The sequence below is a fragment of the Daphnia pulicaria genome, chromosome 8 (genome assembly GCF_021234035.1).
Source record: "Daphnia pulicaria isolate SC F1-1A chromosome 8, SC_F0-13Bv2, whole genome shotgun sequence".
Taxonomy (NCBI): domain Eukaryota; kingdom Metazoa; phylum Arthropoda; class Branchiopoda; order Diplostraca; family Daphniidae; genus Daphnia; species Daphnia pulicaria.
In genome coordinates this window covers 9,682,851-9,710,390 of record NC_060920.1, presented here as the reverse complement: position 1 = coordinate 9,710,390, position 27,540 = coordinate 9,682,851, and the positions used below count along the sequence as shown (strand labels likewise).

General features: G+C 38.9%; 11 protein-coding genes and 2 long non-coding RNA genes across 21 annotated transcripts in view; 8 read left to right on the top strand and 5 right to left on the bottom strand.

Annotated features, from left to right (window-relative positions):
* Positions 1 to 22,432, top strand: part of LOC124311939 — a 178,248-nt gene extending 155,816 nt beyond the window's left edge. The window contains exon 3 of the mRNA XM_046776306.1: positions 22,039 to 22,432. Coding sequence (XP_046632262.1) covers positions 22,039 to 22,432 — 394 coding nt within the window. The remainder of the gene's footprint in view (positions 1 to 22,038) is intronic.
* LOC124311265 (skin secretory protein xP2-like) lies at positions 260 to 2,755 on the top strand. Of its 3 annotated transcripts, XM_046775688.1 has the most exons (7): positions 292 to 458; positions 1,056 to 1,166; positions 1,234 to 1,318; positions 1,420 to 1,470; positions 1,583 to 1,636; positions 1,699 to 2,234; positions 2,343 to 2,755. In XM_046775688.1, exons 2-7 carry the CDS (start codon positions 1,158 to 1,160, stop codon positions 2,583 to 2,585), a joined length of 978 nt encoding a protein of 325 aa, XP_046631644.1. In that variant the 5' UTR covers positions 292 to 458; positions 1,056 to 1,157; the 3' UTR covers positions 2,586 to 2,755. The 3 variants fall into 3 exon arrangements, with proteins under 3 accessions (XP_046631642.1, XP_046631644.1, XP_046631643.1); XM_046775686.1 differs by having other exon boundaries at positions 260 to 458; positions 1,699 to 2,755; XM_046775687.1 differs by lacking the exon at positions 1,583 to 1,636 and having other exon boundaries at positions 1,699 to 2,755.
* Positions 3,230 to 4,609, top strand: LOC124311426 (pupal cuticle protein Edg-91-like). 2 transcript variants are annotated; one of them, XM_046775914.1, is made up of 7 exons: positions 3,230 to 3,292; positions 3,354 to 3,460; positions 3,535 to 3,613; positions 3,669 to 3,752; positions 3,882 to 4,004; positions 4,104 to 4,230; positions 4,295 to 4,609. In XM_046775914.1, exons 2-7 carry the CDS (start codon positions 3,452 to 3,454, stop codon positions 4,476 to 4,478), a joined length of 606 nt encoding a protein of 201 aa, XP_046631870.1. In that variant the 5' UTR covers positions 3,230 to 3,292; positions 3,354 to 3,451; the 3' UTR covers positions 4,479 to 4,609. The 2 variants fall into 2 exon arrangements, with proteins under 2 accessions (XP_046631870.1, XP_046631871.1); XM_046775915.1 differs by having other exon boundaries at positions 3,274 to 3,292; positions 3,669 to 3,743.
* Positions 5,190 to 6,802, top strand: LOC124311291 (glycine-rich protein DOT1-like). Its single transcript, XM_046775725.1, has 4 exons — positions 5,190 to 5,340; positions 5,407 to 5,491; positions 5,567 to 5,659; positions 5,799 to 6,802. The coding sequence occupies exons 1-4, from the start codon at positions 5,332 to 5,334 to the stop codon at positions 6,575 to 6,577; spliced, it is 966 nt and encodes a 321-aa protein (XP_046631681.1). The 5' UTR covers positions 5,190 to 5,331; the 3' UTR covers positions 6,578 to 6,802.
* On the bottom strand, positions 6,887 to 8,682 carry LOC124311155. Its single transcript, XM_046775496.1, has 3 exons — positions 8,607 to 8,682; positions 7,783 to 8,487; positions 6,887 to 7,724 (listed from the first exon to the last, which is right to left on the bottom strand). The coding sequence occupies exons 2-3, from the start codon at positions 8,484 to 8,486 to the stop codon at positions 6,977 to 6,979; spliced, it is 1,452 nt and encodes a 483-aa protein (XP_046631452.1). The 5' UTR covers position 8,487; positions 8,607 to 8,682; the 3' UTR covers positions 6,887 to 6,976.
* On the top strand, positions 8,984 to 11,514 carry LOC124311035 (HEAT repeat-containing protein 3-like). Its single transcript, XM_046775286.1, has 7 exons — positions 8,984 to 9,139; positions 9,200 to 9,398; positions 9,464 to 9,539; positions 9,596 to 10,123; positions 10,186 to 10,293; positions 10,355 to 10,693; positions 10,773 to 11,514. The coding sequence occupies exons 2-7, from the start codon at positions 9,201 to 9,203 to the stop codon at positions 11,462 to 11,464; spliced, it is 1,941 nt and encodes a 646-aa protein (XP_046631242.1). The 5' UTR covers positions 8,984 to 9,139; position 9,200; the 3' UTR covers positions 11,465 to 11,514.
* On the bottom strand, positions 11,509 to 14,481 carry LOC124311284 (serine/threonine-protein kinase 16-like). Of its 2 annotated transcripts, XM_046775718.1 has the most exons (7): positions 13,951 to 14,003; positions 13,634 to 13,874; positions 12,637 to 13,571; positions 12,342 to 12,576; positions 12,086 to 12,281; positions 11,877 to 12,031; positions 11,509 to 11,813 (listed from the first exon to the last, which is right to left on the bottom strand). In XM_046775718.1, the coding sequence occupies exons 3-7, from the start codon at positions 12,726 to 12,728 to the stop codon at positions 11,568 to 11,570; spliced, it is 924 nt and encodes a 307-aa protein (XP_046631674.1). In that variant the 5' UTR covers positions 12,729 to 13,571; positions 13,634 to 13,874; positions 13,951 to 14,003; the 3' UTR covers positions 11,509 to 11,567. The 2 variants fall into 2 exon arrangements, with proteins under 2 accessions (XP_046631674.1, XP_046631673.1); XM_046775717.1 differs by lacking the exons at positions 11,509 to 11,813; positions 11,877 to 12,031; positions 12,086 to 12,281; positions 12,342 to 12,576 and adding exons at positions 14,060 to 14,183; positions 14,264 to 14,481 and having other exon boundaries at positions 12,966 to 13,571; positions 13,951 to 13,998.
* LOC124311335 (cytosolic 5'-nucleotidase 3-like) lies at positions 14,612 to 16,035 on the bottom strand. Its single transcript, XM_046775781.1, has 6 exons — positions 15,909 to 16,035; positions 15,745 to 15,843; positions 15,591 to 15,660; positions 15,308 to 15,530; positions 14,878 to 15,250; positions 14,612 to 14,809 (listed from the first exon to the last, which is right to left on the bottom strand). Exons 1-6 carry the CDS (start codon positions 15,918 to 15,920, stop codon positions 14,705 to 14,707), a joined length of 882 nt encoding a protein of 293 aa, XP_046631737.1. The 5' UTR covers positions 15,921 to 16,035; the 3' UTR covers positions 14,612 to 14,704.
* Positions 16,321 to 18,884, top strand: LOC124311113. Its single transcript, XM_046775428.1, has 5 exons — positions 16,321 to 16,527; positions 16,762 to 17,943; positions 18,124 to 18,207; positions 18,297 to 18,495; positions 18,558 to 18,884. Exons 2-5 carry the CDS (start codon positions 16,773 to 16,775, stop codon positions 18,697 to 18,699), a joined length of 1,596 nt encoding a protein of 531 aa, XP_046631384.1. The 5' UTR covers positions 16,321 to 16,527; positions 16,762 to 16,772; the 3' UTR covers positions 18,700 to 18,884.
* Positions 18,869 to 19,885, bottom strand: LOC124311463 (ubiquitin-conjugating enzyme E2 G2-like). Its single transcript, XM_046775970.1, has 5 exons — positions 19,728 to 19,885; positions 19,516 to 19,597; positions 19,319 to 19,437; positions 19,114 to 19,254; positions 18,869 to 19,061 (listed from the first exon to the last, which is right to left on the bottom strand). The coding sequence occupies exons 1-5, from the start codon at positions 19,768 to 19,770 to the stop codon at positions 18,943 to 18,945; spliced, it is 504 nt and encodes a 167-aa protein (XP_046631926.1). The 5' UTR covers positions 19,771 to 19,885; the 3' UTR covers positions 18,869 to 18,942.
* LOC124311469 lies at positions 20,252 to 21,774 on the top strand. 4 transcript variants are annotated; one of them, XM_046775975.1, is made up of 4 exons: positions 20,252 to 20,294; positions 20,376 to 20,491; positions 20,601 to 20,909; positions 20,971 to 21,129. In XM_046775975.1, exons 1-4 carry the CDS (start codon positions 20,265 to 20,267, stop codon positions 20,999 to 21,001), a joined length of 486 nt encoding a protein of 161 aa, XP_046631931.1. In that variant the 5' UTR covers positions 20,252 to 20,264; the 3' UTR covers positions 21,002 to 21,129. The 4 variants fall into 4 exon arrangements, 2 of the variants coding, with proteins under 2 accessions (XP_046631931.1, XP_046631933.1); XM_046775977.1 differs by lacking the exons at positions 20,601 to 20,909; positions 20,971 to 21,129 and adding an exon at positions 21,652 to 21,774; XR_006909815.1 differs by lacking the exon at positions 20,252 to 20,294 and having other exon boundaries at positions 20,371 to 20,491; positions 20,593 to 20,916; positions 20,978 to 21,128.
* Positions 22,433 to 24,884: 2,452 nt separating the features above from the next.
* On the bottom strand, positions 24,885 to 26,365 carry LOC124311659. 2 transcript variants are annotated; one of them, XR_006910094.1, is made up of 6 exons: positions 25,830 to 26,365; positions 25,617 to 25,724; positions 25,445 to 25,537; positions 25,239 to 25,381; positions 25,037 to 25,176; positions 24,885 to 24,906 (listed from the first exon to the last, which is right to left on the bottom strand). It is a non-coding gene; the product is annotated as an uncharacterized LOC124311659 (long non-coding RNA). The 2 variants fall into 2 exon arrangements; XR_006910093.1 differs by having other exon boundaries at positions 25,445 to 25,534; positions 25,830 to 26,362.
* Positions 26,366 to 27,000: 635 nt separating this feature from the next.
* LOC124311707 lies at positions 27,001 to 27,522 on the top strand. The gene is made up of 3 exons (XR_006910154.1): positions 27,001 to 27,137; positions 27,197 to 27,354; positions 27,432 to 27,522. It is a non-coding gene; the product is annotated as an uncharacterized LOC124311707 (long non-coding RNA).
* Positions 27,523 to 27,540: the final 18 nt, after the last annotated feature.

Sequence of the window (27,540 nt, the reverse complement as noted above, 5' to 3'; positions counted from 1 at the left end):
TATTGTATGTTATATTAGACCCGAAATCCCGAATCGATTGGATTAATCCAACAGAAACCACGCTGGAAATTAAATTCATAAATCATAATTCAAATTTTTAAAAATAAAAAGGAGAGGACATGCAACCTTGTAAAATTATCACCTTTTATTTCATTCGACCTAATGCAGCTGATGAGTGTCTAGCAGTTTGTAGGTAAATTTCATATGGAACTGAATATTCTTTGCTTGAAATCTTTTTTACTATCGACCGTGTGACAGCGTCATTTATATTGTCTCATTCTATTCAATAAGAATTAACGTTGTGATAACGTGAAACACGAGATGTTATAGCGTCTGGATTTCGCCAACCTTCAGACGTTGGGATGAGTTATTACCTGCTTAGTGTTACCACGTGGTTTCGTTCTGCTGCTGGAAAATTTATCTAGGAAAAAACGCCATTTCATGACGTGAATGGGCAAGTAAGAATTTACATCAGCCCTACAATTTGTCAAAATATGTTGTCCACCCAACCGTAGTCACATGTCCTTAAATAGTAGTCAGAAGAAAGTTACAGAATGGTGCTGCATGACCTACTGCCTCAGTACGGTCTGTATAGACTTGAACATCTATCAACTATGTACACATTTCAACAATTGTATTTTCTTCATTTGGTAGCACATTTTCCGATGAAAACTCTCCCTTTTGTTTTATAAATCAAGACCTCATGCAGTGTTAGCCTCATGTTATCGAAAAATCTTTTCCGCTCTAGTTATTTCGAAACCGTTCATCATTTTTTTGCAAGCCGTATTAGGCCTACTGAAATTTGGCCAAGAAAAATTGGGTAAGAAGTGCAGGGTAGCTGACACTGTCCACTCTCCTTCAGGTTTTCCCCCTCAAAACCATATGTCCAGCTTGTGTTAATAAAAAGGGAAATGGCGTCCTTGACGTCGCTTTTTGATAAACCGTTTTCGTCGCGTTACGTACGATTAAATTTAATTGGAAGGACAAGAGAGAAGACGAGTTCATTTCTGTACGTAACTTTCTTCTCTCTTTACGGTGATTCGACATTGGAATAGGATGCCGAGGTATATAAGCGGCGGCTGCTGACCATTTCAAAGCACAGTTGGCATCACTAGTCCTGTTTTGTCATCTTGTATTACACTAGCTACTACATCACAATGTTTAAGGTACGTATTTTAACATTAGTAGTTGCTGATAAAAGTATAGTTCTAAATATTCTTTTACACAATTCAGGTTAATATGAACTCGTTGAAATGTTTTCTGCTGTTTGCCCTGGTGCTAATCAATGGCACTGACGCTGGAAGAAAAGGAGGAAGAGGTAATGATAAATGTTAAAATGTTCAACTTATTTGCCTTTATTTGCCTTAGATTTAAATTATGGTTGTCGACTCTTGTTTAAATTGTTTGATAATGTTACAGGTGGAGGATACGGTGGTGGTATGTCAGGAGGCTACGGTGGAAGCAGTGGAGGTATGCAAATAAAGCAGATCGCTGACGAATCGTATATTTTTATGTATCATATTCGTGTATTAACCATTGTATTAACAAATTAATTAATTATTGTATTAACCAATTCCTGCAGGAGGCTACGGCGGAAGCAGCGGTGGAGGAGGAGGTTACGGCGGAAGCAGTGGAGGTATGCAAATAAAACAGATCGCTGGCGAGTTTTAAGCATTTTTATAATATTGTTGATATTAGGCGGAGTCAGTTATGGAGGTTCGGCTCCTCGTCCCATGGCTTATTCCCCTCCTGTACAACAACACGCTCCAGCTCCAAGACCGGCTCCTGCTCCTTCTCACGGAGGCTATGGGGCAGGATCCACTGGAAGTGCTCCAATTCATATTCATATTCACGCCCCTGCTCCCGCTCCTGCTATTGCACCTCACCGTCCGGCCCCTGCTGCACCCCGTCGACCGGCCCCTGCTGCACCCCATCGACCTGCTCCAATGGCCTCTTATGGCGGAGGTCAAGGAGGCCAAGCTGGGTACGGAGGATCATCAGGTGGTCATGCTCCTTCAATGGCCCAGTCCCATCAACCAGCCCCAGCACAGTCATACCAATCAGCTCCTGCACCAATGTCGCATCAGCCAGCCCCAATGGCTCAATCCTATCAATCAGCCCCAATGGCCTCTCACCAACAAGCTCCTGTTCCAATGCCCCACCAATCGGCCCCAATGTCATCTTACGGTGGTGGTCATAATACAGCTCCATCCGCTCCATCCTATCAATCAGCTCCTGCCCCAGTGTCCCATCAGCCAGCCCCAATGGCTCATCAGCCTTTCCCAACGTCGTCTTATGGTGGTGGTAATACTAACCCAATGTCTCAATCCTATCAATCAGCCCCTGCTTCAATGCCCCAACAACCGGCCCCAATGCCATCTTACGGTGGTGGTCCATCAGCTCCATCCTATCAATCAGCCCCAATGGCCTCTCACCAACAAGCTCCTCCTCCAATGCCCCATCAACCAGCCCCAATGGCATCGTATGGTGGTGGCGACGGTCATGCTGCCCCAATGGCCCATCCTCAGCCATCAGCCCCAGCTGAGTCTTACGGCGCTTCTTCCCAGTCAGGAGGAGGGTATTAGTTTCCCAGTTAAGCAGTTTAATGTATTTGACCCTTTTAAAACTTGCCACTATCTGCACCAAAATCATACATTGTCCCATACTTCAATTTCCAATTTGACAAAATGCGATCGTTGTACAATATTTGATTGATTGCACGAGAATGGGCACAGTAAATTATTCTTTTCCTCAATCTATGCAGACTTGTGAATCTATACGTACGATTACATTCATCAATTATGATCAAAGTAGACAGCAGTAACCATCAAAATTAGTCGCAAGCTTGCACCGAGTCTTTATTGCAGACAAAGCAAGTGAAAGTTGTATGCCAAACAACAGCAATATGCGTATCCTTATTGTGTAATCTCCCGTTACGCTCGACTGAATGGGCCATACAGCAAACACAAATGTGTGATCCTACTTCGTCCTCCTTAATTATATTCTCTAACTATATGCCAGTATATAGGACTATAAAACAACTTTGCACTTTATTGCACCGTAGTACCCCCATATTATAAACTTCACTTTCGCCGATATGTGTCGTTATATTCAACTCTATAAACGATCATGTTAATTGTGCAAGTGTGAAATTTAACGTTATTCATTTTAAGTAATAGGGTGGGGGCCTAAGTAGAGACTCGACAATCAGTAGAATGGAAAGGAAACTGCGTCTCCCACACCAAATAGTTGGATTTCATATCATTTAACTACAGGAAAACGTATTGGAAAAGTTTGAGAAAATTCTTTTTAGCGTCCGTGCACGGCTAATTTGCTTTCTTTTATTTTTATAGATTGGAAAATTGTATCGTTCGGCCATATATAAGGGACTGCTAAACTTCATTGAAACAACAGTTGAGAATCGTTCTTTGTAATTGCTTGAATAGAAAAAATGAAAAAGGTAAAGCGCAGTTATAGTTGTTGGTTGTATGGATTTACTATAAGTATAATCTGATTTTTGCATATTCCAAATAGTTTACGATTTCGATCCTGTGCTTGCTATTAGTTGGACTGGTCCTAGTTCAACATGGCACCGAGGCAACGGATGGGAAAGGTAATATTATTTCAATTTGAATTGAATTTTGAACAATTTCCTTAATAATTTGTAGACTCGGGTTACGGCGCGGAATTTGGAGCTGTAGAAGAATACAATAGCGGTGAATACGAAGGCGGAGAATACGGAGGTGAGAAAGGTTAGCCCAGCTTAAGTAACTCGGGAAATCTAGAAATCACAATAATTTACTCACAAATAAAAATCAATTGTATAGCTTTTTTTGGTGTTGGAAAATTAATTAATTCTTCTTATAATCAATTACGAATAGGACATTTTAAAGGACGCCATAAGGGGCACCATCACAAAGGGCACCATCACAAGGGGCACCATCACAGCGGTGGAGAATACGGTGGCTGGGAATACGGTGGCGGAGAATATGGAGGTGAAAAAGGTGAGTTAAAATTTTTTTTCTACGAATAAGAAGATTCCCTGAATTTGCAAATAAGTCACCGTTTTCGAATCTTAAACTTGTGTGACATCATCATAAAAGGGCACCACAAAGGTCATCATAAAGGGCATCATAAAGGGCATCATAAAGGTCATCATAAAGGGCACCATAAAGGTCATCATAAAGGGCACCACAAAGGTCATCATCAACATCATCATCAGCATCACGGGTGAATTCTTACACAGTCATTCTTAATCAAATTGATGATAACTCGAGTTCTTAACAATTCACAGAGTTGGCGAATACGGCGGTGGAGGCTTTGCTTACGCATCGGCGGGTGGCTACTCATCTCATCCGGCGGCATCCTATTCTTCACAACCAGATTTTGGTTACGGAGGCCACGAAGGATTCCACGGTTATCCGTCAGCTCCAATTTTTCCATCATATGGTGATACCTTCGCAGGAGATTATTATTAGTAACTAATGGCATTATTCTTTGCATTCTACCACTTGAAGTGGTTCAACCTTCATACCCTTTTGTGCATTCCAGTTTGATTCTGTAGAATTGATTTGATATCATTATAGATTATACACAAAGTTTCCGCGATTCCAGTTGCGATCGTATGTTTTGATTTCCACAGGTGGGAGTGATTTAATAAAGACTGAAGAAAAATTTCTATTTTTGTGTTGAGCAGATTTGCTTCACACTTCTCTGAAACCTTTCGTCTAAAATTCGTGGATTTTCCAAAAATGAAAGTCCAGAGTTTTTAACAAAAGAACTTTCGCTGCATGACCCGATCCTATACAGCCGTCCAGAGTCTATATGTTCAACATAATGGGTTAGCCTGCAGATTGTCGTCGTGTAACTCTCACTTTTTCCAGACTTCATGCAGTGTTAGCCTTGTGTATTAAATGTAGACGCCCGAGTTATTTTTCCCCCAAATCATTCTTCTCTTGAAAATTTTGAAGTGTCACGATGAACATGTCGTCAAAGGAAACTGGGTGAATGAGGTTTTTTCCCGATTCCCGAGACGATTAACCAGCCGGTGAAGGGAAAAGAAATGTCCTTGAATCAGAAGATGCTTTGTGGACCATCGCTAGAGTCCCGTTCCGCTGGATTAATCAAATTGAAAGAATAGGAACAAGGGGAAAAGTTTACTTCACACGGTCACAACTGACTTTCATTTCTCTTCTGTGATGTAGGTCCCGGTCTTTGACACCAGACTCACACCTTACGCACGGTGGACGATCTATATATAAACGACTGTTGCTGACCATTTCAAACCACAGTTGACCAACGTTCTCGGTGCAGCTTGTTGATCGATTAAACATGGCAAAGGTAATAATGTTTTATTACTTAAATGTTAGGCAAATAATATTTTGTATTTTCTTTAACGGTTAACAGGTTAACATGAACACGCTGAAATGTTTTCTGCTTTTCGGATTGGTGCTGGTCCATGGCACTGATGCTACCAAAGGAAAGGGAAGAGGTACGTATAATCTATAAATGTCTTAAATTATTATAATACTTAATATTATTATTATTTAATTAAAATAAAAAATAGGTGGCGGCGGCTACGGTATGAGCTATGGAGGAGGAGGTGGATATGGTGGCGGAGGACATGGAGGAGGAGGGGGATACGGTGGCGGAGGACATGGTAATAAAATTTCAATCGTTCATAATTAAGTTTAATTTTTATTATTAATCCTTCATAATTAAGTTAAATTATTAATATTATTAATCCTTCATAATTAATTTAAGAATGTTTTCATACTTTAATTAATAAAACGTTGCAGGTGGTGGCGGGTATGGCGCTGCACCTCCACAAATCATCTACATTCCTGCTCCTCAACCAGTTTATATTCCCGCTCCTCAGCCGATCCATCACGCTCCTCCTCCGCCTAGACCGGCTCCTGTTCCTTCTTACGGTGGAGGTGGGGGCCATAGAGCTCCATCAGGAGGATCAGGAGGCGCACCAGTTCACGTTCATGTTCATTCTGCTCCTGTTCATCAATCGGCTCCTTCTTACGGTGGAGGCGCTGGATACGGTGGAGCGTCCGGAGGCGGTCATTCCAGCGGTGGATATGGTGGGGCGTCCGGAGGCGGTCATTCCAGCGGCGGATATGGTGGGGCATCCGGAGGCGGTCATTCCAGCGGCGGATATGGTGGGGCGTCCGGAGGCGGTCATTCCAGCGGCGGGTACGGTGGGGCATCCGGAGGCGGTCATTCCAGCGGCGGATATGGTGGGGCGTCCGGAGGCGGTCATTCCAGCGGCGGGTACGGTGGGGCATCCGGAGGCGGTCATTCCAGCGGCGGATATGGTGGGGCGTCCGGAGGCGGTCATTCCAGCGGCGGATATGGTGGGGCGTCCGGAGGCGGTCATTCCAGCGGCGGATATGGTGGGGCATCCGGAGGCGGTCATTCCAGCGGCGGATATGGTGGGGCGTCCGGAGGCGGTCATTCCAGCGGCGGATACGGGGGAGCGTCAGGAGCTGGATATGCTTCTGCTCCATCTTTCCAGCTGCCTCCAGTTTCCTCTTATGGTCCTCCTCCTCCTCAAGTAGGAGGTTATTAACTCCGCCGTTTTCCCTTTACAAATCCTGAATAATCTCAGAATATTTGTCATCCATTGCTTGAATAATTTCATCGGTCCTCATATATTTCTTAAACTATTTTCACTATCGTCTTTATCTTTACAGATTTTGAGAAGTATTCTTCATTACCGATTTCTCAAGTGTTCCTAATAAACCAACTTTAATATTTACTATAATTCCGAATAAACATTTCTGTGTATAGTAGACTTGATAGTATTTTTTAGAGAAGTACAGAGTAACCATTAATCATCACATTCATGCAAGGCATTTTCAATAGGACAAATGAAAAAACGAACATCAACAATAGCTTTTTTCTGATTCCTAATTCAAATGACGGCAATTATCACCTTGGTAAAACAAATAAGTTTAAAGTCATGATTTTAAATAATGCAAGCAAGTTTCGTTTCACACAGGTTAATCAGGGAATCAATTTGGTACTTGTCAGCAATAACCAATAGCGCTTGAAAATCCGTAAAGGGCTCAACAGATCCGGTATAGAGAAAATGGAGAAATTGCTCAAAAACACCAACGTCAGTGTCGGTAATGACCACTTTTCCGCTTTGGGACTCGACCATGCCACTGTTAAACATATTGAAAAAATGAGTTGAACGAGCTGCTAATATCGCACGGTGAGCTAGAAAAGAATGGTCTTTGTTTCCTTGTATGACTAGTTCAAAATCAGCGAAAATTCGTTTCTGAACTAATAACCACAAATCAGAGGGCAGATGGATGTCGATTGGTTGAAATTCAAATCTATCAACATTCGGGACGACATAAGCGTCAATAGAAACAGTTAAATATTCTTGTTTCGAGAAGTTGTGATTGCAGAATTCTGCTTGAAATTCCTCAGGATGTTTTTGATGAAAAATCGTTGGTCTTGAATTTTCACAGCGAAAGAAAATTTCGTTAATTCTCCAATCACTAGACACACAAGAACTTATGACAAAGGAAAACTTGTGCAACCCGGAATTCAGTGTAAAGTTGAACAACGGTTGGCCATCGAACATGAAACGTTGAGGTTGTTGATACGTAGTCACGCTGGAGAACGTCGGGAAGTTAATCGTGCATTTAACTGTTAATCCTGTGAGAGATCGAACAACCGCTCCCGATTTCCTTCTGTAAGTATAACTAAATTCTTTGTTAAATTCGCATTATTATTAGCAAGCCAAAGGAAAATTAACAGTACCTAAATCTGTGAGTAGAATTCGCAACTTGTATGTCGCTGTCTGATGGCATGGAACAAAGAGATTGTAACGTACTCAGTCCGAACTTCTCAGCTAATCTACTCAATTGAGCGTTGGGTTTTGTGATTAGCTTTCCGGTGTAGATGAAACGAAGTAAGGCAGAAAACGTTTCAACACTCGCGTCTTCAACAACGGTACACATCAAAAGTGCTGGACACCGAGCAGCCAAAATAGTACGATGGGCTGCAATAATCTTCCCGTCGATATTAAACTCGACATCCGTGATTATTTTTTTCTCAGCGGCCTGCCATAGTTGATCACTCAGGAAACAATCAATGAGCTGATGTTGGTATTGACGAACGTTTTCGCACAGGTGTACACGGAAATCCAGCGTACACGACCGTTCTACACTGACGTCAAAGCAAAACGTCCACAATGTGCTGATGTGTTGGTCTCGGTCCATGTCACAACAGAGCCCTTTATCAACTGTACAGACAATATCCGTGATATCAGTAGTCCAAGAGCCAAACGGTCGTTTGATGGCAGATACGGAGAGCTGCGTTCCGTATTTAAGTTCGCAATCAAAATTGAAGGTTTCATTTTCGAACAGAATCGTCTCCGAAAACACCGACCGATCATAGGGAATAGCTTCTAGTTTCCACTGAAATTGTAGATAAGGATTCTTCCCCTTTAACACCAAGGCCATTCTAAAAAAAAAAAAAAAAAAAACTACTTTAGATTGCACAATATTACAGGATTTTAACAAACGTCGTATAGGTAGATAACCCTAGTATCTCTGGCCTAGTTCACTTGAAACAAATCTTACCTGTGTTCACCAGTTTCGTTTTGCTGACCAGTTTCGTTTTACTGAGGTTTGCTGACCACTAGCCCACGCAACTTCCTTTAGTATACTACGGCTTTCTTGCAACGAGCAACAACCTATTATCTTTACAATCGAAGGTCAATACCTGAAGCGATCGACGACCCTTTAGTAAAGGTCTTATCTACTGTTGGCTATTTCAGTTATTTCTGCCTTCTTTTCCACTATGCAACAAATTCACTTGATAGGAGTCTTTTTCGTCTTGTATTCTGCTCTCTTTTTACTTTACGATAGGACCCTTTATTAGTTTACTGAAACGGACGAATTTCGGTATTTCTTTATATCTTTAAAGAAAAAGTAAAAGTGCCATCTGGGGATAGAAGTAAACATTTATTATTTCGTCTGCTAATCAAACATGTGCTCTGACATATTGGAAGGCTCTTGTGCGGGAGATCGTTTCTGATTTTTCGTTATCATAGTTACTTGTACGAAACTTGGATAACATAATTTTTCTCCATATTGTTAACTTTGTCAGCTAGGTAACTGGAAACTTTATTTCCATTTATTTGGATAAGAAATTAACCTGAACATACCGGTAGGATGGGGAAATCCAAATCGAATCGACATAACAAGCAAGTTCGTGATAATCCCACTGGAATCGCTAATAAATCTGACTCTGAAGAAATTGTGATGGATTGTGCTGTCAAGAGTCCTTATACTGGAACTGTCCTCTCGTCAGAAACCCTAAAGTCTTTTTCAAGACAGTTACAAAGTTCATCAGCAGAAGAGCGGGACTGTGTATAATACCTTTTACTTTCCCTCCCTCTTAATCATCTTATGAAACTAGGTTTTTCTTTGTTTAGGCTTGCCATGCATTAGCAGGATTGATAAGAAATAATGAGGATTCATGTGCAGCATTACAAGAAGGACTAATAAAAGGTATGCATTCAATTTATAAGAAAATTATAATCAAAATGATTTATGCTTTTATTTAGTTCTTGGTCCTCTGTTGCTGGATACAAGTGCCTCCGTTTGTCATTCTACTGCTTCAGCACTTCATACAATAATTTCAAAAGGAGGAGATCAAGCGATCAAACTTGCCATTGAACACGACATTTTAACACCACTGATTGCTTTATTAAAGAGAATCCCATCACAGTGGAAACCTCATAAAGCATCTGGCGACAAAATTGATACTTCTACAGCCACCTTTATAGAAACAGTTGCAACACTAAATCTTCTCTCCGAAAGCAGCACTCTAGCTGTTGACCGGATGCATCGCGAAAATATAGTTTCGATGTTAATTTCGTATTTGGACGTAAATGCGTATGGCTTGGATGTTGTTTCGTCGGTTGTCCAGTTCCTCAGCACAGTAACTGAAGAACAGGGTGATACTGACTACACAGAAGTTTTGAAAAAAGAGATTATTTCGAAATTCCTCAATGTGAAAGAATCTAGCCCTTTGTTGAGAACTCTATCACTTATGATACTTCTTAACTTGAACCATCAGCAGTTAAATTCAGGTAAATTCTGTACTGATAAAATGTGTCTAGATTTGTATTAACAATTTTTCAAATTAAATCAGAATTGGGACAGTCAACTCAAGATATTATAAATATCCTGACTTCTTCTCTTTGCCTTGATCAAAGGAAGGCAGCGTCTTCAGTGGTCGATCATTTACCGACAACTCAAGGTTTGTTTCTATATTAATGCTAATCATATTTCGGCTTTTCAGTATCCTAATTTTGTTATAGATGAAAACGGTGGGGATGCAATGGAAGAAGATTCTTTGGCCTCTAAGTTACACGATTCTGTCGAAGCTGCCGAAGAATTAATCTCTGCTCAAATAAAATCTCTTGAAATATTAACCAATATTTGTTGCTCTGGAGATGACGGCGACTCGGATGAATTCTACGAAGATGAATCCATTAGCGATGAATCACTGGGTAATGAAGGATTTCAAGAAAGCCTTATAGACTTGAATCCAGAGTTGAAGAAAGCTTTCATCGATGCGCGACTATTTCAACTGGTTATTGAAAAAGCAAAATTACCGGCAACGAATATAATTGAAGCCTTAAATCAGCACCCAACAGGTTAGTATTTAACTTGATTCAACTCTCAATCTGTAGTGGAAGGTAAATTGAAATAATTTTGTCTTGTTTTGGATTTCAGGAAAATCTCTTATTAAACGTTACGAAGCGCTCCAATGTATGGGGTTCTTGTGTTTAAGTAACATGGTGATGGTTTTCGAAGTTGACGATATTGGTGGCAGCAAGGATTTATTCGACATTTGGTGTGGCTTAGCAGTCGTGGCTTTCCAGGGTAGTAAGTCGGAACAGATGCTGGGAAGTGCAACTGCTTCTATGCGTGCCATAATTCGAAAATTGTCGTATCATAAAGACATAGTCAACCTTTTGAAGTTAGAAGACATCACTCTCCTCTGTCAGAGAGTTGTAGACTGTTCTCATCCTCAGTCAAAAGTGAATTTGCTTCAGATTCTCGGCACACTTGGTTCAATGGCAGCTGGAGTTGAACCACCCATATTGGAACCTCGATCTTCAATTGTTCGCGGAATCGGTCAAATCCTTCTCGACACTGCTTGCCTTTCTCCTGACTTGTGGATTACAGCTGAAGCTATGGATGCCTTATTTGATGTTTTCAAGGAGGATCACACAGACCCAATTGTTGGAGATATTCAACTGGTGGAGCGTTTAAGAACATTGGCACCCACTTTCAAGCATCGTGTCCATTCACAACGTCGTAGCCTACCGGCGGATCATCTCCCAGTTGTTATGACTGCTAGAGACAATCTACTCCGCTTCATCAAGTATAAGACAAAGCAACGATCGTTAGCTAATCGATAATGTAATGTATGAATTGTTGAAGCTTTAACAAAAGTTGCTATTGGACTGTTCTTCATTTTTGGCATTTATTATATTGATTTGTTATTGGTTAGAGTTTTATAGCCTACAACAACCCCTTGAGAGCTTCTATTGAACTGAGAACATCAGCAATGAAAGGTCTTTCTTTGGGATCAACAACGAGCATAGTGGAAATTAAGTCGTTTACCGACGAATTGACTCCTGGGGTAGTGGAATTTGGAAAATGATTAATTCCACTGGAGGCAGCCAAAGCAACGCTATCTCCTCGTTCAAATACCTCATCAAAAGGCGATTTATAGTAGCAGAGGGCATATAGCAGGCACCCCAAAGACTAAAAAAAAGTCACAATTTATGGAAAAAACTAAACTTTTAAAATAATAACAATTTAAAATACCCAGATATCAGTACGCTCATCGATGGTAGACGGACTTTGGATGTTAAAAAGTTCTGGTGCGCGATAAGTCATGGAACAACGTTCTGCTGCATCATCTTGGAGTCTCTGAGCGGCGTTGTAGCTGGTTATCTCCACGGTAGCAGGAGCAGCAGAACCTAACAAGGTAAGTCTAGAATTTATACTTCCGGAGTTAAGAGTTGAAATATTACCAAGGTCCATAATGACTACGCGGTCGTTAGGGGCAAGTAAAACATTCGCGGGTTTTAGATCTCTATGTGCTACTCCAATAACGTGTATAGCAGCTAATCCTTCACAAATTTGTTGAAAATAGTTGAGAATGAGCTTGTCAGATAATGGCTCTTTCTTTAATAATCTCTTTTCTAGTAATGTTTGCAATGATCCATACTAGGTAATAAGAGTGCATGTAGATCATGAGGTAATTGATGCCTTAAAAAATCTTACTACCTTGTAAAATGGTAATAGGAGTAGGACTAAACTAGTTTGATTGCTTGAAATATCAGCACTTCCAACTGTTCTGAAAGCAAGACACTCAATAACTGAGGGATGGTTGATTTGCTTGTGGTATCGGATTTCTTGTTCTGCAGCTTGTTCATCTTCGGTGCTGTGACATCGAATTTTTTTTAAGGCGTAAAGGCGATCACTGGAAGCCTCGCTTACCAGGTCAACTGTGCTGAAACCACTACGAATTTTAAAAATTTTAGCGAGAAATTTTTACATGTTTTGTAATAGGCATTATTACCCTTGGCCAATAAGTTCACGCACAAAATATCGCTTTCCATCGATATCGTAATATTCTCTCGAACAAAAAACACTAAAAATACGTTGTAACATGACAGAAGTGATTCTAAATGTCAGATCGTTGAACTAAATAACTGAATGTTGTTCGTCTGCTTCTGTCAAAAGTACAATCCCGTCATAATCGTATTTTCAAGTTAAACCTTGGGTTTGGCAACCAAAGTCTCGCTAACAAACAGAAAAAAAAAAAAATAAAAATAAAAATGAATAAATTCCTGAGCAACGGAATACAACCTCGGCGATAAATTACAGTGTAAATCGTAAAACTAAAGCGACTGAGAAATTAGATTTTATTTGAATTTCCAATAATTTTGTAATACCTTTACATACTTAAACGGCTAAATCACAACAACAGAACTGTGTTAACAATTTTTAACGAAATTCTTTTGATGGCGGAATGCGTGGAATTTTTCCAAACGAAAATTTGTCAGCTTTGAATTGTTGTATGTTAGTCTGACTTAACTGAGGGCCGTAGGACGAATTTTCAGCAACATGAGAAATTGCATGGATGTTGAAAGAATAGTTTACTGCAGATTGAATGGGAAGCTGAGAAGGTAATTTAAAGCTGAAAGATGGTGCAGCAGCAGACTGTTGAGCTTGTTGTTGAGCTGGTTGAAAAGTGAAAGGTGCTGCTACTGGTGCAGCAGGTTGTTGAGAAGGCAACTTAAAGCTGAAAGGTGCAGCAGCAGCAGGCTGTTGTGAAGGTAACTGAAATTTGAAGGGAGCAACAACACCTTGGTGAGGCTGGGTGGAAGGCAGAGCGAAGCTAAACTGAGACGGACTGGAAGTTGCATTGATGTTATTTGCAGAGAGAGATGGTACAAAACTTGCTAAAGCTGTGCCTGCTGGACTAACATTTTCCCCACGTTCATATTGGACCTGAAGAGAAGAAAATATATTTTAACTAGGAAATAGCTTTAAAATATTTTCAAAATATTTACAATAAAGTTTGAAGTGGCTTGATCAAGATTTTGCAAAGCTCGCTGAATTGTATGATAACTTTGTGAAAGCAGTTGTAGCTTGGTAGTATAATCATGAAACTGTCCTTTCATGTTGCTGCTTATTGCTTCCCAACGAAGTTCTTCGGGACTGTAGTCTACCAAATTGGGGAGATTTTCCTCATTGTTGTTGAAAGCAGCTTTTGTAAATTTTCTAAGCAGTGGAGCGTAACACGAAAACAACCTTAAAACAATTGTTACTTAATTATGTAACAGCTAGTAGTTGATAAATATTTTTATAGACTAGTGAGTGGCCTTACCATTGCCCTCCCTGCATTGAGTTGGTAGCATCATCTTTTACAACAGAGCTGGAAGCAATAGAAAATTAATTACATTATGTTCTATAACTTTACAATAACAAAAACTTGCAGCAAATTTTCAAGAATTGCTGGTTGTTGGCTTTCTGCTGTACGCTGCAGTTGCTGCTGCTGAGGGAAGTATTGTTGTCTTAGTGGTTGATTAAATGACTGTTGTTGATAGGATAGAGGACGATCTACGTGCGAAACAATTATACATTTCAGTTAAAAACTTATCAGCATGCTGAGAACTGAAAAATGTCGATGATTTTCTCACTTTGAGTATGTTCGTTCTTGCAATTGGCTCCAAATCTACATCGCCCTTCTAGGAAATACTTGCAAACCACCATTTCTGCTGATAGCTCAGTAATTTAAAGTGAAACAGTTAACTCAGGTTTAAATCTAATAAGCGAGAGTGTGATCGGTTTCTTGTTATTTTGTTTACTTGAAAATCTAACGAGTAGTCCTTAATGCGTTGTTGCCGCTATTCAGTAATGATAACTTTTTAAAATTAAATAGATCATAGATGGAAGACGGGCTCACGGAAAGACGGAGAAGCCGGACAAGCCAAGCAAGCCAAAAAAAAAAAAAAAGGAAAAAAGCATTGAGGCATACAGGTGACAACTTTGTGTTATGGCTGGATTTATATTTCCGCATTTAAGGACGAAAACAATTTTCATTTATTTGTCAAATTCAGAATTCAGATCCTGGTTGAAGTTTATCCCACAACTAACTTTATCAAATAATTTGGTACATTAAATGTCTGATCATCGACTAAAACAATGTCAAAATGTTCCGTGTAGTTCGCCAAGGACTGTTCAATCTGGGATGTATTAAAGCAACAATTATATATGATTTATTCCTAAAAATGTAAATTACAGTATTATCAACCTTTTCATTAAGAAATCCAATTGTCAATAGGGTATTGGCGGCAGCACCACAAGACATGTGAAGATCTCCTAATGAATCCCCCAAAAGAATCATATTTTTGCAATGTGATAAATTCTCAAAGTAACTGTCCGAAAGGCGCGATGAGATAATATCTTTGTTGTATGGATGAACAAACTGGCGACTTGAAACCGCATCAGTAATTTCATCGTCAATTTGATAATATTTAACATGATTTGCTATAACTTTGAGATTGTTTTTCAGAAGACTATGCTTGCTTAACACTTCGAGAATTATATTTCCAAGCCCAGCAGATATAATCAGTACAGGTATGTTGGCTATATTCAGATCTTCAAAAAAACTTTCAACACCTTCCCTATAATTGGAAAAATAAAATGTAAACAAAAATCAGACAAAGATTTTAAAATTTTACCTGAATTGTATAGAGCTCTCTTCCACCATAGATTTGAAATTACTTTCCTGTAGCCTACTGCACTGCATTATTTTGAAAGCATCTCTTAACAAATCTAATAATAGTGGTGTCTTCTCTTTGATGGTTCTGAGAGGGTCATTGTCTATTTCATGATAGTTTGATTTTAACAGTCTAATAGCTTCTTTGCATTCCATTGGCCAATTAGAATAGCTTTCCATAACACCTACAAATAAAGTATATTTATTATTTCATGCATGATTTTTTTTAAAGTTTGGTTTATTACTGTAAGTTGATGGAATTTTTTTTCCATTATTATGGAACTTGGTGAGTGTGAAATCAAAATCAGCTACAACCTACAGAGAAGTAGAAAAAAATTAGTATAATATAATATATATTTTACTCTTGTTCAGTCAAATGAATGTTAAAAAAGAAACTACTTGAAGTTGGTTGTGCCTCCCGGTAACCAAAGACTGTATTTTGTCTTTCACTTTTTCCCAATCTTTAATGTGTACATGGCTCTTTTGGAGAAAATCCAACTTGAAATTCATTTTGAAAAAAATTTGAATCAATAGTAAAAATATGTAATAAGTAATCACTTTACCACATTATCCATATCCGGAGACACGGTCTCTTTCCTGCGATCGGTACACGCCGAAAGTAGAAAGACGGAAACTTGGCAGGCTCATGATATAGGCTTCGTGGCGTGGCGAGATAAACCAAACCACTTCCTGCAACAATAAGACTTATCAACAAGACATTCAGCTAACTTATCTTCTGACCTCCTAGATTTGTTTGAATATGCCTTTTTGACATAGTTTGTTTGTATTTGTCTATTTTTACTCTTTTTCTACAGACGACATGATAGCTGTCACAACAAATTGTTTGGAATTTTGGGGATTTGGTATGCGGATTGATAAACTGTGGAAATCAAGTCATTCTAAACGTTTCAAAGTAACGCCTTCTTACCCGTATTTTAGCCTCCCGCACTCCGCATACCATACTTTACTGACAATAAAGAAAACATGGCGGTTGCCTTTGCTGAAGGATAACAATGATATCTTCTTGTCCGACTTTCCATTGTTAATAGTTCGGTGTTACTCCATATTTCCTTCAGAACGAAACGCTTTCAATTCAAGGAAAACGTAGCATTGTCACAGAGATATGTGAGATCGAAAATCTTCAACCCGGATCTTACTTATTCGTGACCTTCTTTAAGGACGGTAAATACTAAATATTGGCAATAATCTATAATCTATTTGTAATAAGAGTCTACAAACTCGTTGATTAGGAAGCCTTTGGAATTTTCGCTGCATATTTTAATTACCAATGTTTCAGTCGTTCTTAAATTCTAGATAGGTGGTTACAATTGTGGTCAGTTACAATGTTCAAACAAATAATCAATCAGTTGAAATTGCTTACAACTTCTTGCTAATATATTTTATTGATTTGAATAGAATGTTAAACCATGGACTATGGTTGCACTGAAGATGATTTTATCACAGTATCAGAAATTCCTGTATTGGATCCTCCTCCTGGTTTTGAAGATTCTAGGAAGATGCTTGGCAATGTGGAAGATCGCTTCTATGATGACCCTTTCAGTGAAGAAGAAGATCTTGAACTTAAGCCAGTGCTAAATGACTGTGCTGTGTCTAAATTTGCCAGTGAAATGGCACACTCTCTTCTGGCCATTGTTGTGAAACCTAAGGTTAGACTACGGATTAAGAAGCTGGCACCGTCAACAGAATCAAATTGCATTCAATCTGGATGTGATGTTTATTCACTCCCTGTTGACAGTTTGGAAAATAGTGAAAGGCAGAAACAAAGACAAAATAACACATGCAGAAATAGACACAGTATTGCTGCTGTGCCAAAGTTAGAACCCAGTGAGCCTGTTCATATGACTCTTGAGGAAGTCCAATCTTATTTGCGTGAATTTCAAGACACTTCTTTGTCAAGAAGACGTCCATGGATGGTGGTCCCCTCTAAATCGGTAGAGTCCACCTCTTCGGAAAGTAAAAGAAAAAGCTGCTTTGTTTGGACACCACACGTAGTCGCTAAGAACAGTAACTTTGATGATGCTCGAACAAAGCGAAGTCGAAAGAGTTTAAGTGTGACTGCTGCAGGAATTAAGCAAGCACTCTTCAGTGTTTTTCGCATTCCATCGCATCATCATTTATCATATCATGGTGAATCATGCAATCAAGTGTGTCCTACCGGATGGACTTTCAGTACACCAGATAACAAATCGAGCAACCCACAGTGTACTGAGAGCTCACCATATCAACGTAGGGCTTTACCTCCTGTTCCGCAAGAAGAAGTTGGATTTGTTCGTGTTCCTTCTCGCCCCTCACCTACCCTTCCGTCTTTAATTGAATCAAGAGAAAGGGTTAACCAAGCGGAATTGGCAGAGGAGGTTTTGGATTCGAATACTTCGAACAGCGTACAGAACGAGTTCGAAACAAATGTGAATAGCTCACCTGAGTTTAATATGGAAACGACTACCAATCAAACTAATCTAGACTTTGCTGCTTCAATCGAAGCTGTGAAGGACCATGGATGGTATTGGGGTCCTCTATCTGGTGAAGCTGCTGAGCAAATATTGTCCAACGAACCCGACGGATCTTTTCTAGTGCGAGGTATTAATAATATGTTTCTCTTTTGCTCTTGACAATTTTTTTATTAACAAAAAAAAAAAAAAAAAAATAACATTTTACATTAAATATGAATTTAGTTATTTTAAATATTTAAGAAATTGGTTCATTAGAACAATACGTATTAAATAAGTGTGTTAATAATTTCATAACGTTGTTACTTAGATAGCAGCGATGATCATTACATCTTCTCTCTGTCGTTTAAATTGAACGGCGGTGTAAGACACGTTCGCATCGAACACGATCATGGTAATTCATTTTCCGATTAATTAATTATCAGTTATTATAATTTTGTTATTAAGGGTTACAACTAAAATTCTTAAATCTTATTTTAATAGGAAATTTCAGTTTCGGAAGTGTTGCCCGATTCAAGAGCCAAACAATGGTTGAGTTCATAGATAAGGCTATCGAACACTCGAGGAGTGGTCGGTTTCTTTTTTTCCTTCATCGAAGGCCAACACACGGACCTACTCGTGTTCAGCTGTTGCACCCAGTATCACGATTCCGTCAAGTTCAAAGCTTGCAACACTTGTCCAGGTACATTTTTCAAATAAACTACATGGTTTAATTTGATTTAATTCACACATTAATTATCTTAGATTTGTTATTTTGAAGTTGATCAGGCGAGATCAAATCAGTATGTTGCCACTTCCCAAACGGTTGCGAGACTATTTAAATACAACTCACTACTACTCAGAGCAACTAGAAGGTTCTCTGCAACATTCCCACTTTGCCCCCTAGAATGGTGTCATTTCTAGTCATTGAAAAAGTATTTCTAATTTAATTTACAAATTCTCTCCGATTGGACAGATACATTTTGCCAATGTGCATCTATAGAGTTTAATATAACCTTTCAATATATAGATATACAGTGTGTTTTCCCGACATAACACAAAACTGTCAAATACAATTAATGTCGAAGACGAGTTTTATTTTTTTTTAAGGACAACCGCTTTCATAATTTCTTTTATTATATTGTACATATTACAAGGGAATATTCAATGATTTCCGAACGATTCGAGTTGCAATGCGATCAAATTCAGCTCGGTTTTCTCGCCACATTTTTGCAGCATCAATGTTTGCTCCACTCTCATCATTAGGTTCTGTAATAAAGAGGTTAATTAAGGGCGATTGTTTACCAATTTAAATACGGACCTGCCAACATGCTGATGACTGAAAGTAGAATCTTTTCCACACTCTGAACAGGACTCCATCGTTCAGCACTAGATTCATATCCTAAGGGATCATCACCCGGAGCATGTAAAATGGAAATGCAAACCCTTCCATCTGAATAGACTGGTAAATCAACTTGAGTATTTACAAGTGTTTTTATATTTAACTAAGTTTTTCTTGAAATTACTGTTAGGATGAAACATTTCACAAGTAAATTGCATCTTTGGTGGGCTTAATGGATAATCAGTTGGAAATGTTAATTTTGCTGGAAAAACACCACCCTCAAAACATGTTCCGTCAGGTCCCCTATGGATTGTAAAAACCACAAATGTATTTAAAAATTGAGACAAGATCATGCACAGAAAATTAATCAAAATATTTTACACAATGAGGCATTCCCAGTCAAAAAAATTCTCTTCGTTGATAGGACCAGCTACAATACCTTCAGGTGGATTCAAGGTAAGTTCTAAAAAAGTCATACATCATCAAATAACTGCTAAGGGTTACTTAAATACGCATTACTTAAATTTGTAAAATATACAGGAATACCTAATAAGTTATAAAAATAAAAAATAAAAAAAAATAACAATTCTCACGTTTGTACTCGGCCATTAAACGTCGAAGGGCAGACCCAGCCATTGTAACTACAGAATATAACACTTAACAAAATTAAACTGAAATCTAATCTTGATAAATGATGACACACTTGTCACACTGTCACAGTCTATGATCAAACGTAAACTTGGAATCTGTTAATTTTGGTCTTTTTTCGTCTGCATATTACTTTGTAGAAAAGGTTGAGTTGAAGACCGCTAGAGCATGCTATTCAAGAGGCAAATCGGTTGTTTGCGTCAGGGGTCTGCAGACGGGCCGGCCAGTTTGCATTTCCTTCATGCTCGAAGGTCACGGAGGTCACTACGTGAAACGTTTCATGCAGTGGTGTTGAGGTTGGGTGAGAACGGGACGTGTTGCTTCATTATCAAGCAGGTAAAATAGCCGCAAACCATAACCATTTGGTATTCATTTTGATATTGGTTTTTGTCGACCCATCCCCAGAAACTTCAAACTGCAGAAGGAAAGGCCAGTTTGACGCTCGAAGGTCACGGAGATCATTACGTAAAACGTATCATATCATGCGACGGCGGAGAGGTTGGGTGAGAAAGGTACGTGTTTAATCATTATCAAACAGGTAAAATACCAGCAAGGCTTAAGAGGTGAGGGTGATAAAAAAATCGTATAAAAAGGAGACGAAAAAGACCAGAGACATCAGTCGAGTGAGCATCTCCGACACGGCAACAACTGCAGCGCACTATCTGTCACCATCTGCCTTCTTCACCGTATTGCCAGTTCGCATCCATGGGTAAATATTCTGTTTTTTACATTGAGATTGGTATCAATCGTACTTTTTTCTTTATGTATGCATGTATTTAATATTTATGTTTGAATTTGTTTAGTGTCTAGTTAATAAGGCGTCGTATGCTGTTGGGTTTTGTATCGTTGATAGCTGGGTCGACCACTGGTGTACCGATGTCTCCTGGGTATGGCGAATACCAAACCGCAACGCATCCGCCTTACTACCCAAAAGCAACTTACGCAACGACCAGTTACTGCACCGAGGTCTACAAGTATTACACTATTAAGGCACCGGAGTTTTATACCACAACTGACGCTGCCCCGAGCCACTACACTGACGTCCTGAAGTATTACTCTGCCCCGAGTTACTACACCAAGGCGACGGAGCAGGACTACGCATGCTGCCCCATCCTACTACACCAAGGGTTCTAAGTATAACTCTGTTCTCAGCTACTTATTGCACCGATTTTCCTAAATACTACTCTGTTCCCAGCTGCTACACCGAGGCTCCCGCTGATTACTCCACCCAAACGGTCGAATACTATACCGAAGCGCCAAAGTACTATTCTGCCCCGATCTATACAACCACAACTGAGGCGGCCAAGTATTACGCAGTCCCGTCTTACTACACAGAAGCTGCTCTTTTGTACGCTTTCGTACTACATTGAACAGAAATAGTACACTGATGTTCCAGTTCACTACACCACGATCTAAGCTACACCGCAGCCCCCAATTACTACACAGAAGAAGCCGCCTATTACACAACAACGTATGCTGCCCAGTTTACTACACCGAGGCTCCCAAGTACTAAATCACTAAGGCACCGGAATTCTACACGTCTATGTATGCTGCCCCTGCCTACTATACCGCATTACTACAACACTAAATCGCCCAAGTACTGCACTACAACCTACGCTCCCCCGAGCTACTACACCTACGTCCAGAAGTATTACTGTGCGTAAAAGGAGTCGTCTAGAAAAAAAGAAGTCGTGCCCGAACTGCACTGCCCTATCTGTCACCAACTGCATTCCTCATCGTGTAATCGATTCGCAATTATGGGTATATTCTCATTTTACATTGAGTTTAGTATAAATTATATATTTTTTTTTATTTGTTAATATGCCTGTTAATATTTAATAATAATGTTTAAATGTATTTACTGTTTAGTCAACTATGGTGTCGTGCTCCTGTTGGTTGTTGTATCGTTGATGGCTGGATCGACCACTGGTGTACCGAAGTCTCTGGGTATGGTGGATACTAAACCGCAACGCCTCCGCCTTCCTACACAACTTACGCAACGACCAGTTCCTGCAACGAAGTCTTCAAGTACTACACCTCTAAAGCACCGGAGTTATATACCACAACTTACGCTGCCCCGAGCCACTACACTGACGCCCTGAAGTATTAACCTGCCCCGAGTTACTACACCACCAAGGCGACCGAGTACTACATGACTACGCATGCTGCCCATCCTCCTACACCGAGGCTCCCAAGTATTACTCTGTTCCCAGCTACTTATTGCGCAGATTTTCCTAAATACTACTCTGTTCCCAGCTGCTACACCGAGGCTCCCGCTGATTACTCCACCAAAATGGTCGAATACTACACCGAAGCGCCAAAGTACTACTATGCCCCGATCTACACAACCACAACTGAGGCGGCCAAGTATTACGCAGTCCCGACTTACTACACAGAAGCTGCTCTTTGGTACTACGTTGAACAAAAATACTACACTACAGATGCTCCAGTTTACTACACAACGACCTGCGCTACACCTAGCTACAACACCGCTGCCCTCAAGTACGACACCGAAGAAGCCGCCTTCTTCCAAGGTTCATATGTATTACGTCAGCAATTCTCCCGACTATGTTACCACTACTCAAGCTGCTTTGAACTCTACACCGAAGTTCTGAAATATTTCTCTGGATGTGTTGAAATACAAGATTGATTGATAAATAGCAAGTCCATGTCTCTTTTCTACTGAAGTACCTTTCCTTCTGCTGATGATTGCATAATGTGAGAAATTATTTCTGATATGTAAACTTGTGTGCTATGTAACTTACAAATAATTGATATTGCAAAATACAACAATAAAAATTATTACATTTCAATAATATTTACTCATTGCGCTAAGTCCAGACTTTTGTTTTTGAAATTTTTTTTTTAAAAGTTCCCCCTTACAAAAAGTTTCTAAAAAAAATCTCGCGAAATATTCTATAAAAATATTTTATTGCAACAAAATTTATTTTATTTTTTCGAATATTTTATTGCATACAAAATTTATTTTATAATATATGCAAATATTTATTATTCCTGTGGCCCCCAGGGGGGGGGGGCCTGTCGCTTTCTCTACCGCGATAATAACATGATGCAAGTTATATGCAAGTTATTATTTGTTTGGCGCAGAAAGCTTGTTTAATCTAGCAGTTCTCGACTGTGTCAAACCTGATATAGATCAGGTTGCCTCAGTCGTATACTGCATGATTGAATGAAAACTCGAAAGACAACAGATCAAACTTTTAAGTCAGCACACAATTAACAGAGCAATTTCATGGCATGGATGAAATAGACAACACATAAATTTTTGAAGTCAGGAATCCAGATGGAACAGCTCAGCTACAACAGCACAGCAACTTCTGGATTACTTGCATCCGCATGCTGCATACAATGGTTCTATCTGTCTTCGTCACACCTTTCACCATTTGGCTGCAACAAGGTATCCAACAGCGTTGAAGAAGTGTTTGTTATACCTATTTAAGAAAAGAAAATTATTTTGAGAAAAACAACTGTGTACACATGCATACTCATTATAACAAAAGAATACAAAGAGTAACAGAAAACTAAGCAGTCCATCAGAATAACTTTGATATGTGATTCAAAATTTCCATAGCGGAGCAAATTTGTCTACTCTCTAGTCATGATAACTAAATCTGTAGTACTTTTGTAAGACATTTGATCAAAATAATTACTTTTTGATGTTGATTTGCATGGGATGAGACGTACGCCTAAGAACAGGCAGCGAGACACACGAGGCACGCCATTTCGGAAATGTACTGGCACTTCCAAGTCTGAGTGAGTTGAATGATTTGGCAACTTGGTATCTACGTGCTAAATCACCTGTAAATTTTCACATCAACATATTACATTCAATAACAATAGGTAATTATTAATAATATACCTTTTAATTTTCATCGTGAGGAACGTCACAACTCACAACCAACAAGGCAACAACTTATTTCTGCTGCGTCTTGGAACAAAATGGCCGTTAAGCGTCCTTGTCCCTGAATACATTCGCGCTATCTGGTGGACATCATTTTAGCCACTTATTCACAGCCACCTATTGACAGCCATTAGATTCCTGTTCAGTTGCGTCATTTTCAAATGAAATGACTGAACGGAACGGCTGAATTGCTTGCTTCGAGTCGCAAAGTTGCAGCAGCTCAATTGAATTCGACATGCCTTTCCGCTTTCACTAGCTGGCACGAAATGAATCAAATGAGCATAACCACCAGATTACCAGTGTTCTGCCGAATAAAATTTTCGAATAAAATTTCAAATAACGAATAAGGAAATCATCGTATTCGTTATTCGTTATTCGTCGAATAAAATTTTCTTTATTCGTATTCGTTATTCTTATTCGTTGTACCTCACGCTTCATTATTTCGAATACAATTTCGAATAAAAAAAAAAATTTTTTTTAGAAAGTTTGCTGTTTAGTATAGATTTTTCAATTTTGCCTCGTCTTAGTCACGTGTCTGTCGCCGAGAATTTTTGAAAAAATCTATTGGAGTCATGGAGTCCGTAAATCCAGATGGCTCTGGTGTCGCCGACCAGCAGACCAATTTGTTTTTGATTTTTAGAGTTGAAACGAAGGGAAAAGAATGGATTCTGAATTAATCACATTCACGCTACTCTTTTTGAGCGTGATGTGTACCGTGATCTAAGAATAAGCTACTATTTTACACATGAGAAAAACCGGTTGTCTTCCTCGCAACAATTACAAAGGCTGTAGTGTGATGTGTTCTCTTTTCTGCACTTTGTGTTTTTTGTTTTTTTTTTAAGAAACTGAATTTAATCAGGTCAAATAAGATTGTAGTTAATCATTTCGGCAGTTAGCTGCTATAATAGCGCATTTAATAATGAAATAAGATTTATTTCAAAACGCACTTTTTGCCGTTAGAGGGATTTGGATTACGGACTCCAATAGGCGCGACCTTTTTTTTATTTGCTATTCGAAATTTTATTCGAAATTTTATTCGTATTCGTTATTCGTTATTCTATTCGAAATTTCGAATAAAGACCTTATTTTTATTCGTATTCGTTATTCGTCGAATAAATGACAGTTATTCGTTATTCGAGCTACGTTCGAATAACGAAAAACCTTATTCGACAGAACACTGCAGATTACTCTAGCAGCTTTCCCTATGACACAAATACACACAGTTTTTAGTTTGCTTTTCAGAATTTTTAACTCTTTCAACACAAAAATAACATAAAAGAACTATAATATTAACAGAAAGTGTTGGGTGTCAAGACAAAAAATTAAACTTACAATTTTCTGAAGTAAAGAATAATTTTCCTGCCTGTGGCAGACAGGCAACAGCACCAGTTATCTGTGTTAGAGTACGTACAGTGAGTTGAGTTCCAACTAACTTTGGCATCAAACCGATCAAACAGTTAGTCATGTTGAATCTAAAGGAAATATGTCAATAAATATTCCAACATTCATCCAATAAACTAAAGTTAATGGCTACCTACTGCTTGTGTTTAACATTCAGAAAAATACAACACATGTTGGTATGTGCCCTGCATTTGTTCATATTCTTCTCTTAAGCTGCTGCAATAAACCTGAAGATTACCCATGGCCTAGATGATATGATATTTTTCATAGCTTTCCCTATGACAGAAAATACAATCTATGACATTAAATAACAGTTTAAAACCAAGAGAAGAAGAATACTTGTATATCGATGAATAATTTGTTGAAAAACATGTTCAGAAAAACAAACATGTCCACACTGGGGTAGTGACCTACCAAGATCAATAGAAACTGCTGATAATTAGACAAATATTAACTAAGTCTGGGAACAAGTATTTACAAAAATTGTGACTAAGACATTATTGGTTTTTACCTGTATTGACTGCATGATGCATTCAGCAGAACGAAAATTTTTAATAAAAGAGTTGGTGGTCGTGATGGTAGGCTACTTGTATGCTAATGTTTCCATTCCCGTTCCTTCCTGCAGGTTAAATTGAGGAATTTTGAATTTGATCCAGCACAGTGAGCACACATACGAAATAAATCACATAACAAACAAGTTGCACAGAAATAAACTTGAATTTACTTATGAATTCATCGATAATTTTCATGGAAATATAGGAAAACTTTTGACAACCACTCAACACAACAATCCGCCATCACATGAAAACGACGACGCCTATGTCATCTATTGGACACCTCTGACACTCCAAGTCCCAACAATCAAAAACGCAATTTTAGTTGTGTGAGACACAGCATTAAATTTTTGAATCCTAGTGATATTGTAGATCTTAAAAACAGAAATATTACATATTTAGGTACCGAAAATGTTTTCACCGTACTGCTTATCGGGCTGCAGTTCTGTATGTCAAATGTATAAACTCAAAGCAATTCAGTTCTTTAGATACTTGTATAACTTGAACAGCGCACATTTATTTGCTTAAACCTAGCTGAAATATTGAGATTAGTACAGAGAACAAAGCTCATTTGCTAGTTTTATGCAAATTTTCCGGAAGTATACCGGAAGTAAGCAATAGCACCTCAACCGTTGAGCTACCGACCAAATAAACCAAATATTCGTGATCTACGTGAAATTTGGGGTCGATCAAATGAAATTTAAACGAAATCCAGAATTTTGCCAAAATCGTGAACTAATAGATCCTGTACTAATAGAATCCTGAACTATAAGGTTAATTCTCAAAACCGGAAGTAGGCGCAAGTACAAAACAAAACATGAACTTTACCACAAATTTGACGAGGATCACGAATATGTGGTTATTTTGTGCGTTGAATGAATATTTACTGAACTACTGACTGAAATGGGAAAAACGGAAGTAGAAAAACAACACATTATTAAATATCTAACAAGTGAGCTTTGTTGCTGAAACAGAAACTGACAGTTATCACAAAAAAGTTCTTTGTAGTAGTAGCGATAAATTTCATCAGAGAGGTGCAAAGTAATAACTAAACTGATTCTGACAGGTAAAAAATTATCAAAGGCCATGCCGTCTAACCTAACGTCAGAAAGAAGAAACGTTTAAATAAAAATTAACATTAAAAAGATGTCCGCTCTAGCTCGGTGACACTCAATTGAAAGAACTAACAAAAAACAAAGGTAACAAATAATTTTCATACTCACGTAATATTTCCCCTTTCAAATTTTACCAAAAAGCCACCACGCAGTATCACACATCACAACAGATGAAATCCTCTAGGTGAAAAAACTGATAATAGACGCCAGTACATTTCACCTTCTACACTGAGGAGAAGGCACTCAAGGCAGTGGTATGACTGATATCCGTTCATGTTCCTTGTCCGCAAATGATTCCCGACGTTTCAGCACCTAGGCAACAGTGCTGGACAGTGGATTGGTGAAAGGAAAAACACCCAGTTGGTAAGGTAAACCTGCCCGCTATTCAGAATGTGTTTCTATTCACTGTGGCATTCTACTAGGCTACATACTACAATGCAACAGCAAATGTAAAGTCAATCACAAATGGTGAAGATGAAAAATTCTTTCCACACTACCCTGACTCACAACAACAGCATGTTCCGGGCTCATGGGATCCTCACACTATGGACTGGGAATCTGATGGTTTTAATAATCACCTGTATCACACTTTTAGATTTATTCCTGTCATTCTGCACTTTACCTTACCTGTGATAAATCTTTCTTTTTTTTCTGTAGGTTTTGATAATTGGATCCAGTGCGTTTCACGATTTCAACAAATCTTAAAAAAGATGTCGAACAGCCCTATACACTTATTAATATTAACGAATTTAGAAACCGAAAGTAG